This window comes from Herpailurus yagouaroundi, unplaced genomic scaffold (assembly GCF_014898765.1).
Source record: "Herpailurus yagouaroundi ecotype Mexico unplaced genomic scaffold, PumYag 142, whole genome shotgun sequence".
NCBI classification, from domain to species: domain Eukaryota; kingdom Metazoa; phylum Chordata; class Mammalia; order Carnivora; family Felidae; genus Herpailurus; species Herpailurus yagouaroundi.
Genome location: NW_024412397.1, coordinates 2,678,497 through 2,693,956, shown reverse-complemented (window position 1 = coordinate 2,693,956; position 15,460 = coordinate 2,678,497). Strand labels below are relative to the sequence as shown.

The 15,460-nt window shown below is 47.7% G+C and overlaps 1 protein-coding gene across 7 annotated transcripts in view; it reads left to right on the top strand.

The window, feature by feature from the left end:
* Positions 1-15,460, top strand: part of ZNF236 (zinc finger protein 236) — a 105,793-nt gene that overhangs the window by 22,306 nt on the left and 68,027 nt on the right. For 6 of the 7 annotated variants that reach the window (XR_005791448.1, XM_040478538.1, XM_040478539.1 and 3 more), the window contains 6 exons: positions 2,806-2,984; positions 4,985-5,109; positions 5,402-5,574; positions 7,649-7,792; positions 10,295-10,498; positions 11,465-11,693. Coding sequence is in view for 6 of the 7 variants with exons in the window: in XM_040478538.1 (XP_040334472.1) it covers positions 2,806-2,984; positions 4,985-5,109; positions 5,402-5,574; positions 7,649-7,792; positions 10,295-10,498; positions 11,465-11,693 (1,054 nt within the window). In the remaining variant the exon portion in view is untranslated. Of the gene's footprint in view, positions 1-54; positions 199-2,805; positions 2,985-4,984; positions 5,110-5,401; positions 5,575-7,648; positions 7,793-10,294; positions 10,499-11,464; positions 11,694-15,460 lie in introns of all 7 variants that reach the window. The other variant, XM_040478541.1, reaches the window with a different exon arrangement.

Here is a 15,460-nt window from a genome sequence, read left to right as displayed (position 1 = left end):
GATGGTGCCCGTGGAGCCGGGCTGGGACCTGACCTCCCATACTCTGTCTGGCAGGTGCAGGCAGTGGTCCGATTCTCTGCCCAGATAGTGTCCTTTGAGCCTCACCGCACCCGGCCGCAGCAACATTGAACCAGTTGGCGCAGGAAGGACTAGTCTGCCCTGGGCTTTCCACCCGTGGGGTCAGCGGGGCCCTGCGAGGTGAGCCTCTGCCTCTGACCTGGTCCTGTGCTGCATCTAAGCAGAGTGACTGCGTGCTGAAAGATAAGCGGAGATCTGGAGTCTACAGCATAATACCCAAAGTGTCCAGGATACAGTTGAAAGTCATCGAGCGGACCAAGAGCCTCGATAGTTCCAACTCTAACGAGGAAAGACAGCAAATACCAACACTGAAATGACCTGGCTGTTGGAATTATTCGGAAGGAATTTTAAAGCAGCCATCCTAAAATTGCTTTACGAATGGTTTTGAAATAAATGAAAAAAATGGAAGAGCCAAAGGGAAATGATAGAGCGGAAAATGCAGTGATTGAAATAGAGAACGCAGTTGAAGGGCTCAGCCGTGGAATAGAAATCCCAGAGGCACCTGAGAAGGCCAGGGGCAGACAGCAGCCTTAGATGCTGGAGCCTGGAGGGTGTGAGCGCGTGACTGAGAGATGGGGCGGCAGGGAAAGATCATTCGGTGGCCCCAGGGCTGGGGAGACGGAAGGACAGGTGTTACAGGGGGAGTGGTCTCAAGGCAGTTAGTATTATCATATTTTATACCCTGACTTGTAAAAATTCTGTCTTCCGCAAGGTGGAGGCTGATTAGAATGCCATGCATTTCCCTTGACGATTTCTGCTTGCCCCTTGTCAGTGAGGGAAGCTACGCAGAAAGGTCTGTTCTAGGGGAGGAAGCAGTCGTCACTTCTAGCCTCAAAGATTGCCGTTAGCTCTGACTATGACTATGGAGAATGCGGCACGGTGAGAAGACCCTTAGCTGTCCTCCGTGGCTCGAGGACAGGCTCCTTGTCAGGCTTCTGCAAGTGTCGCCAGCTGGCGGGAGGGCGGAAGGCGTGTCCTGGCTCCTTGGGCTTTCCCGGCGTGAAGCAGAGACCATGATGACGCTCTCCATCGCGTGGCCTCTTGCTTTGGCCCAGGGGGGTGGTTCTTGCCCTTGCTCTTACCAAATGAGCAAACTGCATAACCAGAGTTTTCACTCAGAGAACTGACAAACGTAGAGCTCTCCTAAAATATACTACTCTGATCATTTGGTAAAAAGGTGAGTCAAAAGAGGATGGGTCTGAGCCAGAGCAATAAAAGAATAAGGTGAGGACGGGGCAGAGTGCTGGGGTCAAGTTTTATTTCACAGTGACAAGATGGGAGGCCCGGGGGAGTCCTTAGTGAACGCGAATATTTTGCCATACAAATTGAGGAGCGTTTTCTAAAAGATGCAGCAAATTAGGTGTATTTTTTCTTTTTGACAGTTTCCGGGAGAGAGTTTTCTTACTATCAACAAGATGCTAACGATTTGGTAGTTCCTTATTTCCTTAAATTATTATAAAAGAATACTAACTTAAAGTTCTTTGAGTTGAAATCATTATGGGGTTGCCCAATATATTCCATTCATCCCTGTCTTTTCCTGCTAAGGATGCTCTCAGTGTCAGTGAACCAGCTCATTTTAATAGGGTTTACGCACATCCACAGGGCCATTATGTATAGTAAATGGAAGAAAGTCTGTTGAAAAAAATGGTTATATGTTTTGTTATTTGGAGGCGATAGTTTATGCTCATTGACGGGTTACACTCACTTTTTCCCCCTTGCTGGGACAGTTTATTTTGTGGATCATTTAAAAAATTGTATTAGGAACTCTGAATGGGGAAGCTAATCAAACCTCGTGCTCAGTCAGTAGCCCCTACTGATTCGTGTCATGCTGAGTTCTTCCTCTGTGCCGCGCTCTGTGCGGTGTCTTTAGAGTACCGGTGAGGGCAGGTGTTACTGACATCCGTGTTTCACACACACAGTGGTTAACACCCAAATGCACGTGGCTCGTAACTGGCAGGCTTCACGTGAACCAACGCAACTCCAGAACATCTGGACCAGTGTTACCTAATTGACATACGACTGATTTAAAATGTATAGTAAGTAGTCCTACTACAAAAGAAAAAAAAAAATTTTTTTATTTTGGTATATTTTGTATTGAAAATATATCCAAAATATTATTCACATATTAAAAGTTACTGACCTGTCTTATGTTCTTTGCTTTTTGCAGTAAGTCTTTGAAATCCCGTGTGTATTTTATACGTCCTCACGGCACTGTTCAGACCACACCTGTTTCACGTACGGAGCAAGCCAGGTCTGGACAGAGTCCCAGGCTTTTCTGTGATAGACTCCCTGTAAACAAATTGCAACAATGAGAAATGTTTCCATTTAAAAATTTGCCAGCTGTTTTGTTTTAAGGTAGTCTATTAAACTATAATCTTAAATTGTGTCCTGACCCTTCTGTGGAGGTGAAGTCGTCCTGCCTCTCTAATGTGTCCACAGCACAGAAGGACAAGATGCCAGTCACAACAGCCAATTGGAAGCCGTTCACTTTGCCCAAAAATGGCAGTGTTCTCTCATCCCTTTCCCTATGTTTCTATCTTTTACTTCCAATAAAGATTATTTTTATATACTCACATTTGGACATAATGATGTATTTTTTGAGGCGAAATCGTGCTTGTTCCAGAGGAAAGTGTAATCTGTGTATTGACTGTTCCCCACACCAGTTCTTGTAAGAAGTGATGGTTTTGAAACGCTTGCTCTGCTCACGAATGGTCTTTGCTGTTGCAGAACCTCATCTGCTCGGAGTGTGGGGATGAGTTCACCCTGCAGAGCCAGCTGGCCATCCACATGGAGGAGCACCGCCAGGAGCTGGCCGGGAGCCGCGTGCACACCTGTAAGGCCTGTAGGAAGGAGTTCGAGACGTCATCACAGCTGAAGGAGCACATGAAGACTCATTATAAAATCAGGTATGAGCCGGGGCACCTGCGGGGGTCGGTCGGTTGAGCGTCTGACTTCGGCTGACATGATCTCACAGTTCGTGGGTTCGAGCCCCACGTCGGGCTGTGTGCTGCCAGCTCGGGGCCTGGAGCCTGCTTCGGATTAGAGCGAAAATTTTAAATAGGCAGCAGGCTGTACGGGTAGAGATTTTTCGCTAGTATAGAGTATTAAAAGTTGTAGAACAAGATCCTGGCAATACGTTTTTACAGGTAAGTAACAGGGTTCAGATGAGCACCCTTTTTCATGAATCGCTTTATTTACATCGTCTGTTTAGAACATTTATGTTCTGAACACTGCGCTTAGCGTGTGTATAAAAACACATAAATAAAGCTTAGTTTAATCATTACGAGCACCCCTGTAAGACCGGGTTGCCTTGCGGATGAGAAACCCGAGACTCCGGGACCAGGTTACTTTCCCACGGTTGTACAGCGCCGAAGTTTCCAGTGTCAAGGAATCAAACCCTCATCGTCTGCTTTCAGAGCTCATAATGCTGGCAGCATGAGTGTGCTTAAATACCTGTGTGCATTTGCTTCCAGTAAAACTTAACACCTCTTTCAAAGTTTCCTGTTCGATTTATTCCTGATTGTGTATTCTTGTTGCAATTTCACTTTCTTGATGTAATGAAGACGGGCTCTTCCCGGCCTGTGCTCCCGGGGCCTGGTGTCGATGCTTACGTGTCACGCTCGCGGAGCTGAGTTCTCCGCCAGACCCTGAGAGCCAGCGTCCGTTTTCTTGTTACCTACCCTTGTCACTTTGGCTCGCCACCGTTCCAGCCCCAAAGCTTAGGGAATATGCAGACCCTTAAATAACAACTACAGCCACAACCAGAGTGTCCGCAGCGGTAAATAAAGTGTGTGCACCGCGGACTCGGCAGGGCTCGTGTATCCTCTCGGGCGCTGTGGTTTGGATGTGGGGCCTGCACCCCATGTGGGGTCAGAGCTCTCTTCCCCTTCCCGCTCCCTCCATCTTGCCCGTTGTTGATGATGCAGAGCCCAGCGAGGACGTCACCGTTTGAGCCGTGCTGCGTGTGCCCCGTCACACTAGAGTTTTATTCTGATGAGGTTTTAGCGCAGGCGGTTTTGATGTGTCTGGGAGGGTTTTGGAGAGATGATTAAGGGTGACTGGGTGGTGGGCTTGCACTCGGCCACGCTGGCTTCTGAGTCTGCTGGGGCCGAGGGACACACTGGACAGACAGCCAGCCTCGTCCTCACACTCCGCGAGGACTGCTCATCTACTCCTCGGGAGGCAGGGAGGCAGGCAGTGAGCAAGTGAGCGGAGAAGGGCGGTGGGTTGGGAGCCGCTGTGGGGAGGGGTCCTTGCGATGAGGGGGGCCCTTTGGGTCCAGGGCAGGGACCTGCAGCCAAGGGGAGAGCAGTTAACCACAACTCAGCAGCGGTGAGTTTTCTGCGTTTGAGAGCAGAAGGGAGCCTGGTGTCTGGGAGCCCACTGTGGAGGAGAGTTTGTGGCGCTGAGGCCATCCTGGGCTGGGGATTTTATCCCCAGGGCAGTGGGAAGCCCTTCCAGGTAGGCATGCCTGTCCCAGATCATGAGCGAACCACCCTGGCGCCCCGTCTCGATGGTACTGACAGCGGGAGACCGGAGGATGGAGGGACACTTGGCAGCGTAGAGCTGTTTACCTTTGACCGTCACGGTAAAGCTTTGTCCACAAGGGACATTCTGACCTCCGCACCCCCGCCCCCAAGAAAACAAGACAAAAGGAAGTTTATCGTTTCATTATGGAGCAAAAAATGAATTTTATGGTAATGAACACACAAAACAACTGCTCGTATGTGTGCACCTGTGTGTGTGTGTGTGTGTGTGTGTGTGTGCATACACACACTCCTCTGTGATTTCTCACTGCTGTGTGTTCTGACCACCAGTCAGCCACACTTTCCGGTAGCATTTGAATTTTGAAATTGTAACACAAAGGAGATGACTTCATGAGTGTTTCCCCCCTGTGTTACACTAGGGTGTCAAGTACAAGGTCTTACAATCGGAACATCGACAGGAGTGGATTCACGTACTCGTGCCCACACTGTGGAAAGACGTTTCAAAAGCCAAGTCAGTTAACTCGGCATATTAGGATACACACAGGTATGAAGTACGTTCACTTTTGGGTGATTTATGAGGTGGTTTAGAGGAAAGAACGAGTGCTCTAGAGCCAGCTAGACCTGGACGATCATCTTGGTTTTTCATCCTTTGTCGTGTGCCCGTGGTCTTCATGTTGACTAGGTCGTTAGATATATGAGTCTACAGTTATGGGGCGGCGTTCTGTCTGGACAGATAGGTTTTGGGTCTTGAGTTTGGCGGAACGTATTTCTCTCTTAGCTCATCCGGGGCTCCCACACTATGGAATTTTATTTTGATCATTTTTCTCCCTCCCTAGGTGAAAGGCCGTTTAAATGCAGTGAATGCGGGAAGGCTTTCAACCAGAAGGGGGCGTTGCAGACGCACATGATCAAGCACACAGGTGAAAAACCCCACGCCTGTGCCTTCTGTCCTGCCGCCTTTTCTCAGAAAGGGAATCTGCAGTCACACGTCCAGAGAGTTCACTCGGAGGTAAACGTCGCACGTGGGTGGGTGTGGTTTTCACGGGGCTGCGCCGCGCGGCTCTTGAGCCAATGGGTGAGCCTGAGACATTCTTTTCTAGATTTAGGGTTGGTGCAGAGCAGACTTTGTTTTAAACAAGAAACAGATACCTGTAGATGGAAACCTTTTAGGCCGATATGGCAGAAGCATAAAATATTATCCCTTTGTGGCCTTGCACTGTCATAGCTCTGATGAATAAATGTTTGAATATCATCATACCTTTGCTAGTTGTGATTGTTAACCTGTGTCATCCCTTTAGCAAACTTGAAACATGGACACTCTGTAAGAAATTGAAAGATAAGAAACAAATTGAGGAAAAAAGTATTTTTCCTATTATTATTATTATTATTGCTAAACTTACATGTGGCCTCATTCGCATTTTTTGTCAGACGGACCGCTGGTCTGTTTATTTCCCTCCGTGTTAACTCTTTCAGTGAAACTGATGTTGACAATTTTTTATTGTCTGTAGATCTTACCGACTTGCAAGGCTTCTGGAAGTGTATCTCTTAAGCAGGTTAACATTTGTTCTTACTGACTATCATGGTTTGGTGTTTTTATAGTCTAATTGTAGACTATAAATAAATGTTAAAGCGACACAAATACTTTTATCCAGAATCTGTTTATTTTGTGTAACTTTTGCAGAATTAAAACTCATGTATTTTTTAAATTTTTTGTTTTTTTTAAATGTTTGTTTATTTTTGAGAGAGACAGAGACAGAGCTTGAATGGGGGAGGGGCAGAGAGAGAAGGAGACACAGAATCTGAAGCAGGCTGCAGGCTCCGGGCTGTCAGCACAGAGCCCGATGTAGGGCTCGAACTCACAGACCGTGAGATCATGACCTGAGCCGAATTGGATACCCAACGGACTGAGCCACCCAGGTGCCCCAGAATGAAAACTCATATTAAAATCAAATGTGTCTCTTTTTATTTTCCTTGGAATGAAGTCTTAAGTATCACTAAAATAAAAAAACCCTACACCCTTCACGTAGTTTATAAACAGATTCGGACTTCCGTATGCGGTGAGTTACTTTTAAAAAGCAAGGCTTATTATCTCAGACCCAGAAACATGAGGAAGAACACGTAAATGCTAGTGAGGTGGTAACAACGTGAGGTGAGGCTTCCTGTAGATCGCAGAAGAATAAATGTGGCCTGCATGCGGCGTTCTCCCAGAGCTGCTTCTGCCCAGACGAGGTTTCGGGATGACCGTTCACTTGTGTAGTGCCCAGAGAGACCTCGCTGGGACCCCGAGCCGCCCTGTGAGGTGCTCACCAGAGCTCCTGAGTTTGGAAAAGCCCTCCACATCACTCCTTATCTCTGGTGCCCACTTCTGGCTACGTCACAGTGGTAGAAAGTAGTTGCTGATGTGGAATATTGGAATTGGTGATGAAAAATGTACACATTGGGTGACTATCTGTCCTCACGTGTGTGTATGAGCTCCCTAAAGGCTCAGTTAGGGTGATGTTTGTATCTAACTGTGTAGCCTTTCTTTTTTTTTTTTTTCTTAATGTTTATTTATTTTTGAGACAGAGACAGAGCATGAACTGGGGAGGGTCAGAGAGAGAGGGAGACACACAATCTGAAACAGGCTCCAGGCTCTCAGCTGTCAGCACAGAGCCCGACGCGGGGCTCGACTCACGGACCATGAGAACAGGACCTGAGCCCAAGTCGGATGCTTAACTGACTGGGCCACCCAGGGGCCCCAACTGTGTAGCCTTTCTAATTGAACATTGTGCTTAGCCATTTAAGAACTGAGAGTGTAAGTCAGATATTTTTACCAAATTATAATAACTGAACACTTCTTACTTCCAAACGTGTCCTTATTTATAGAAAAGACTGAAATTTCAGTTAATCTCAGATTGGCATTATTGATTAAAGAATTGGGTCATTGATTTTAGAGCTGTCTAATTTGAATGAGGAGGTAATGTTAAATGGTTAGGCTGTTTCTGTCATTTTCAATAGAACGGTAAATTAGATTGGCTATAATTTAAACATTTTTATCTAATTGTCAATTGTAAAAAACATTTTTTCCTTTTTTGTTCCTTAAGGTCAAGAATGGCCCTACCTATAATTGTACAGAATGTAGTTGTGTATTTAAAAGTTTGGGTAGCTTGAACACTCATATCAGCAAGATGCATATGGGTGGACCACAGAATCCAGCAAGTTCTGCAGAGACGGCGCATGTGTTAACGGTGAGTTTAGTAAGCTGGTTGATAAGAGGATAATCTCTTACCGAAGTCTGTCATCCTAATTTTGACCTTTAAGATTGAATATTACTTAAGAGTATTATTTAGTGCTGGGGCACCTGGGGAGCTCAGTTGGTTGAGCATCTGACTTCGGCTCAGGTCCTGATTTCGTGGTTTGTGAGTTCGAGCCCTGCATTGGGCTCAGTGCTCACAGTTCAGAGCCCGGAGCCTGCTTCAGATTCTGTGTCTCCCTCTCTCTCTGCCCCTCCCCCACTTGTAAAAAACATAAAAAAAAATTATTTAATGCCATAAAGTGCTATGAAAGTTTCTAGCGGGTAAGGGCTGCTTTCTTATTTTTTTAGTTAGTGAAAGAAAATCAATCTTTTTAGACTTCAGAATGATACCAGATGACCCTGACTTTTGGACTGTCATTTGAACCAGTGAAAAAAGGACAAAATGTAATCATTAATTTCTGACTTTGTAATTCCTACAGTGCTACTGACAATTATTATTGAATGATCTCTATCCCTATGTTATTATAATTTAAGAATCAGTTATCCTTTCCAAATAAGATTTCTCCATGTCTGACGTGACAGTGATAATTTTTTCCTGAGACTGTGGACTTTTGGGAAACTAAGTTGTATCTTCCAGTACACGTATTGAAAGTTGTCTGACACACAAACTTTTGGGAGGAATCTCCAGCTTGGCCTTGGTCTGTTGCCTCTATGGCAGGATCTAAGCTTGTTTCCACCGCCGCAGACCCGCTGCGTCCAGGAATCTTGGAAGCGTTAGTGTGTGTTCATCAGCACCTGCCTCCTGCCAGTGTAGACACTAGGCAGTGGTTAGTTCCTGAACGTGAGGGCCTCGTGTGCGCTTTGTGTTTTCTTCTCTTTTCTGCAGTATCTGCGGCATGGGATGGTTCCTCACCTTACCCCTGATCAGGGGGATTGTTGTCCATAAGTTCTGAAACTGGAGAACAATTAGAGACTAACGATTAAGTCTTCAAATGTCTATTTTGCGCTGTTTTTTAAATTAAAAAAAAATTTTTTTTAAATGTCTATTCATTTTTGAGAGAGAGACAGAGAGCACGAGCAGGGGAGGGGCAGAGAGAGGGGGAGACACAGAGTCCGAAGCAGGCTCCAGGCTCTGAGCTGCCAGCACAGAGCCTGACGCGGGGCTCGAACTCACGGACCGAGAGATCACGACCTGAGCTGAAGGTCTATGCTTAACCAACTGAGCCACCCAGGCGCTCCAGCTGCTAAGATTTTTAAATTCTGAGACTGCTCCTTTGCCATCTGATTGCTTCTTTCTTTTCTGGTTTGGTGAAGTTTCCTGGGAAGCCTAGTTAGCATTTTCCTTTAAAAGTTCTCTTCTGCTCCTTGAGTGGTCTGCCCAGGGCCACTGCCCACCCTGCCCTCGTCGAGTTAGCCTGTGGCTCCCGGTGGCCGGTGGTGCTGTCGTCTTGCGCAGTGAGGCAGCAGTGAGCCCGTGTGGGATGGAGCTGTGTGGCCTCCAGAGCCACTTTACCTGCAGTTGACCGGGGAACCAGCTCTTAAACTTGGGGTCCCTGGGGCAGAACGCAGACTTTGTTTAGTTGGGGGACTAAGGGCCAAGAAGGTGCCCTGATCCTCCCAAGGTGCCCCCGTTGTTGCCTCTTCTAGAGACAATCCCCCATTTCTGTTGCCTCAGGGTAAGTGCCTGTCACTTGTTCTGTGGAGGAAGACAAGGGACTCACCGGCAGCCCTAAGTAGTTTTCCATCATCTTTTTTTTTTTTTTTCTAATTAATAGACTTGATTTCTTAGAGCAATTTTAGGTTTGCAGGAGAATTGAGCAGAAGGTGGAGAAGTCCCGTGTACCCCACCAGCCCCATGCGTGGCCGCCCCTTTGCTGCCCCCTTGCGTTTCCGTGCCGCGTCTGTCACAGCGGATGAGCGAGCGCTGCTGTGCTAGCAGTGACTCGGGTCCACGCTCTGTGTCGTGTGCCCTGTCGATTCTGGCAGACGTGTGGCGTCCTGTGTCCACCTTGATGGCACCGCACACACGAGTGTCTCTGACTTCCACCCTCTTCTTGGTGTGGCGTTTCAGATTCCTGAGTTTCTGGGTGATCAGGTCGGTCCCTGCTTGGATATTCTTGTCTGTAGCTTCACTGCGCATGTATTCCTCTAGCGCACGTGTTTTCCCGAAGTGTCTTGAACTGTTTTGGCCACAGTGGTTTCTCTCTTACTTTATTTCGTAACCCTGTGCTCAAACCCCCACCTTGAACTGATGGTCTCTCCTGCCGCTTAGAAAAATTTAAAAAGTGAGGTGAACAATTCACCGAATACCTTCCTTTAACAGCCAGTATTGTGGCTCACGTAAAAATCAGAGACATTTTATTTACCATCTATCTTTGGGATATTGTTAGATTTTAATGGTCGTAAGGAAGAGGTGCTGTTCTTTTTTCTTGTAAATTGAAGTACAAGTTAATGTGCTTCTTATGTTTTCAACGACAATGCTGCTGCGTTTCAGGCCACACTGTTTCAGACGTTACCTCTCCAGCAGACGGAAGTCCACGTCACGTCCGCGTCAAGTCAGCAGAATTCGCAGGCGGTGACCGATGTCATCCAGCAGCTCCTGGAGCTGTCCGAGCCGGGGCCGGCTGAGTCCAGCCAGCCCCCTCAGCCCGGCCAGCAGCTCAGCATCACAGTGGGCATCAACCAGGACATTTTACAGGTGAGACGCATCTGCCTGTTCCTGTCCGTGCTCATCTGCGCCTGGGCTTCGGGACCAAAAAATAAATAGGCAGGGGCTTGTCAGAGGGAGGAATCATCAATAAAGATGCGTCCTAATTGAAAACGTTCTGTTGCAACAAAACCTTCTTATCGAGTTGCTTATGGACAGTGCGGAATCCTAGATGGTTAATGCATACATTTAGAAATAGTTTAAAACTTTAATTTTCTCCATGAGCAGTTTACTTGAGATGAATAGGCTTTTCAGAACCTTCCTGTATTTATCCCCGTTGACGGAGGCCTAAGACCTACTTCGTTCTTTGTTGAGGCTCTCGTGTTAACTGTTTCAAGAGAGTCAGTCCTGTGTCTCCTCGGCCGTGTGGATGGTCCACGCTCCGGTGGGAGAGCAGCAGAACGAATCGGGGCAAAGTGCTCTTTTCTGATTCTTTCACCCCAGGCCAGCTGTATCCTCAGATCCTTCCTTTGCCAACAGAGACAGCCTGCCTTCTCCACCCTATTTAGTTACTTGCTGTAACAACTAACCTGTCTCCTCTCTGTACATTTTGGGACGAGTTGGTGTAAAGAATCTCAGGGTGCATGACAACCGACGTAAACTTTTGGGTAGACTCGCTGTAACTGAAAACAGCGAGTCCCAGACCCGTTTGGAGATAACCAACGTGGTCTGAGGTAAAGTTCCTAAAAGTCTAATAAGGAATTAACTTCAGTTCCTTTTAATTTTACCGTACCGTGTTCTGGGTGGAGGGGAGATGTCAGTTATCAGAACGGACATTTCAGCTTCCTAGAGTTGGGAGTCGAGCTTACAAGTGACGATCGGCGGCGTGTAGAGTTTTATGTCTCGTGGGGCGGAATTAGAATTCTGTGGGTGAGCCTTATTGCATCTCTGTGATTGATTTTGGCAGGCGGGTTCGGGCCTCACCCCTCCTAACCTGTTAGTTCTGTTCTGTCTCAGCAAGCCTTAGAAAACAGTGGGCTGTCTTCAATTCCAGCTGCAGCGCACGCTCACGACCCCAGCCACGCCAGGACGCCCTCCGCGCAGGGGCCCACCGCGGACACGCCTCACGCCTCCAGTGAGCCGCCCCCCCCCGCCGATGCAGAGCCAGAAAAAGGACAAGAAAGCCCAGAGAAGTTGGATAAAAAAGAAAAAAAAATTCTAAAGAAGAAATCGCCATTTCTCCCTGGTAATTTTCATATGCGTTAAGGCCGAGACGTTCAGGCTGGCATAGTGCTTATCTTTTAAGAAACGTGCCTCCTTTTTTTTTTTTTTTTTTTTTTTCTCGCAAAGGCGATAGGTCTGTTGAACGTTCTGGTAGTATCAGCCTGTTTGTTTGATACTTCAAAACCACGACAGTTGTAAAACTTAGGCTGCTTTTCTCCCTGTGATTGGTGTCTCCTCCCGACAGCCCCTAGGGCTTTACCCCCGGCGGTCTCTGCCTGTCCTCGATGCAGCAGCCTCTCGGCCACCCCAGTCCTCCCTTCCACCACAGCACCGCCATCCCGCAGGCTGGACCCTTGCCAGTTCCGTCCGCGCTCACTCCTCGCCCTGTGGGTCCGTGAGCTCTCTGTGAGCTCTCTGTGAGCCGGCCCCCGTGCCTCTGCGGCCTCCCTCCCTGGCCTTCGGGATGCTGGCTCCCCGGGCGTTGGAAACAGTCACACTCTTTTTCAAGGGCCATCCTCCGCCACGGGCCTTTCTTCAGCGGGAGTGTCTTCTTTTCCCCTCCTCCGCCGCGTCCCTGAGAGCTCCGGCAGGCCTATGAGGCCATCCGAGGCCGGCACGAGTGCGGCCTCCGTGTGGAGGCTCGGAACCTGCCCTTCCTCTGCTCAGTGCCCGCAGCGCTGGCCCTTACAGCCCCCCGCGCAGACTGTAGCCACATTCTGTTCGCTCCCGAGCACCCGCGGGGCTCAGCATGGCTTCCTAGAGGGGCAGGCGTTCCTGCATCGTTCTTGAAGGAAGTAGGTTTCTGTCTTTGGGGCAGGAGTGTTCCCACAGAAATGTTTTCTTGGGGACCGACTGTATGTCTCCCAGAGTCTGGGGAGCAGGTGCTCTCTGAGGGGCAAAGCGCTCATCTGTTAACGCTGCCTCCTGACACGCGTTTTCTCAGTGTTGACATGTGGCCACAAAAACCCTTGTTTCTCGGCCCACAGACCACGGTGGTTCTAGTCTCCTCTTCCCCTTGATCTGGCCCCTCGGCCCCAAGTGAAAAACCGGAGGTTGAAATCTAAGCGGTTTATCATCCGGGGATCCCCGCTGTCCAGACAGGAGGGAAGGAAAAAAAGCACATTTCCACGTATTTTTATTCACTGTATGAAGCCTCTGGGTTAGAAGTTCCCCTTGCATTTCTGAGTATCTGCTTCATGTGCACCAATAAGCTGCTGGAAATCCACAGCCCGTGAAACCTCTCCTGCGAGAGAGCACCGGCCACTGTCCGGTTACTGTGCCAGAACCTTCCAAGGTGCTGTGATGTGGCCGCAGGCAGCACACGCTTCTCCAGACTCGCTTCCCCACAACACTGAGGCCCCCCCAGATGGAGGGAGGCACTCGGCCCTGGGCCCGGAGACTGCGCTCTCTCCTGCCCCGCGCGCTGGATGGGGCTCCAGAGGCCGTGAGGTCACATGCGGTGCTCCGCCTGGAGAGCTTGCATACAGTGCGTCCATCTGTCGGGTTGTGACCCGAGTAAGCCACATACACGTGTAGACCGCTGAGCAAGTTTATGCAGCTCTGCTGCGCTTTCGGTAAACTGATCCTCAGGACGAGCTGGAGCTGGCGCTTGTTTTCTTCGTGTGCTGAGAAAAGGTTGAGAGACGGGTTGATGTAAAAGCTCTTTCTTCTGACTGACACTTTTCAGGGAGGAGCACACGTCTAGCATAGGGACTGTCTCTGCAAAACCTGTTTGAGGGAGGGGAGGGCTGTTGTCGTCCTGAGGAGACCTCACGAGTCAAGGTTTTGTTGCTAGCTCATAATTAACCATATATTTCCAGATTGAACACACTCCATCTAAAGCTGTCACTATTTGATTTATTTAGTTTTGTGAGAGGGAATGTTTTTAGTAGAATTTGGTTATTTTAAGAGGTATTTTGCCTATTAATTTAAAATTTAATATGCTTTTTTGTATATTTGTCGTAAAACTTGTGACATATAAATCATTATTAAAACTTCACAGAGTTTGAAATTTGTTATAAAATATTGGCTCTCTAGAAGTCACAGTGAAAGGTGTTTTGAAAAGCTGGCAGCTTATTCCTTTAGGTATGACAGTGGTTTAACTGCTCCATGTGGACGTCTTTCCTAAGGTCAGATTTCACCCTCTTACACCAGAGCAAGGTCTTGAAATCTTAACCTCTTCTTGATGACTTAGGACCGTGAACTTGACCCCTGCTCTGTGCTGTGATAGGCCGGCATCTGCTTGACCCCTTGCAGGACCTGTGGGCTTCAGTTCATCTGCCCTGGAAACTGCATTTATTATGGCGTGCGTATTGTTCTCAGCTGCCTGTAGCAGTCTTTGTCCCGCTCTCTTATTTTGCTGCTTGAGGTCTGCTAAGTGCTTGCAGCTCTGATACCTGAGGGCTTTTATAGCCGCCTGAAAAGTAAGTATGAATTGGGGCACCTTGGCTCCGTCGGTTAAGCATCCTGGCTCTTGATTTGGGCTCGGGTCCTGGGACCGAGCAGTATGTTGGGCTCTGCACTGAGTGAAGAGCCTGCTTGGGATTCTCTCTCATTCTGCCTTCTCTCCCCAAAATAAGCAAACATTTAGAAAAAAGTAGAAATTTGTTCTTGGTAAGAACTTTTGCAACCATTATACTTTGTCTAAAAATAACACGCATGAGCTTATTTGGAGTTTTATGTCTACATTAAGTAATTCAAGAGAGTGGTATTTTCTTTTTATTCTTCCTTTTCTTTCTCTTTAGATGGTCTGTGTTGTGAATAAAGAAGATTTCTGGGTTCATCGTTCAGATACGTTGCTTGTTATTTTGTATTGTTTTATGCTTTTCATATAATACAGTATAGAAAAACTTTAAAAAGAAAAACTTATTCATTTGGACGTAGTTGAATTTAGTTTGAAAATTCCATGATTTATCTCATTTGTGTACAATTCTTTGATGGTAAGGTTCAGAGTTTAGAGGATTTTCTTCAGGTTTTGTTTTGAATTATTTGCCATTTGTAATTAAATCTAAATATTATCTTAAATTTTTTTTTAATGTTTATTTATTTTTGAGATGGAGAGAGAGCATGAGCGGGGGAGGGGCAGAGAGAGGGGGAGACACAGAATCCGAAGCAGACTCCAGGCTCCGAGCTGTCAGCACAGAGCCCGACGCGGGGCCCGAACTCACGGACCATGAGATCGTGACCCGAGCTGAAGTCGAACGCCTAACCGACTGAGCCGCCCAGGCACCCCAAATATGAATATTATCTTTACTTAAGACCTTTATTGTTTTGAATGGTAGTCTGGTTTTGAGCTGAGTCCCCGTTATGTACTAAATATAACACACCGTCAAGTGTTAAAAAGGACACTGAGCTACCAGACGCTTAAGGTGTAGCGGAGTCTGTGCGTGGACGGTGTGCGGCAGTCGAAAGCAGTGTCTCGGTCGCAGAGGCGTATTGTTACAGATGTAGAGATAGGAGAGCTCAGTGGACCACAGCGAGAAGGTGAAAACTTTTGTGAGTTAGAGGGACGAGAACTGAGCACTGACGGAAATAGAGTGAAGCGTGTGGAGGCCTCGGTGAGGGTCATCGTGACCAGTTCATCACACTTGTGTTTCTGTATCAAAAATTATTATTATTATTTTTTTTTAATTTTTTTTTCAACGTTTATTTATTTTTGGGACAGAGAGAGACAGAGCATGAACGGGGGAGGGGCAGAGAGAGAGGGAGACACAGAATCGGAAACAGGCTCCAGGCTCCGAGCCATCGAGCCCCGCGTCGGGCTCTGGGCTGATGGCTCGGAGCCTGGAG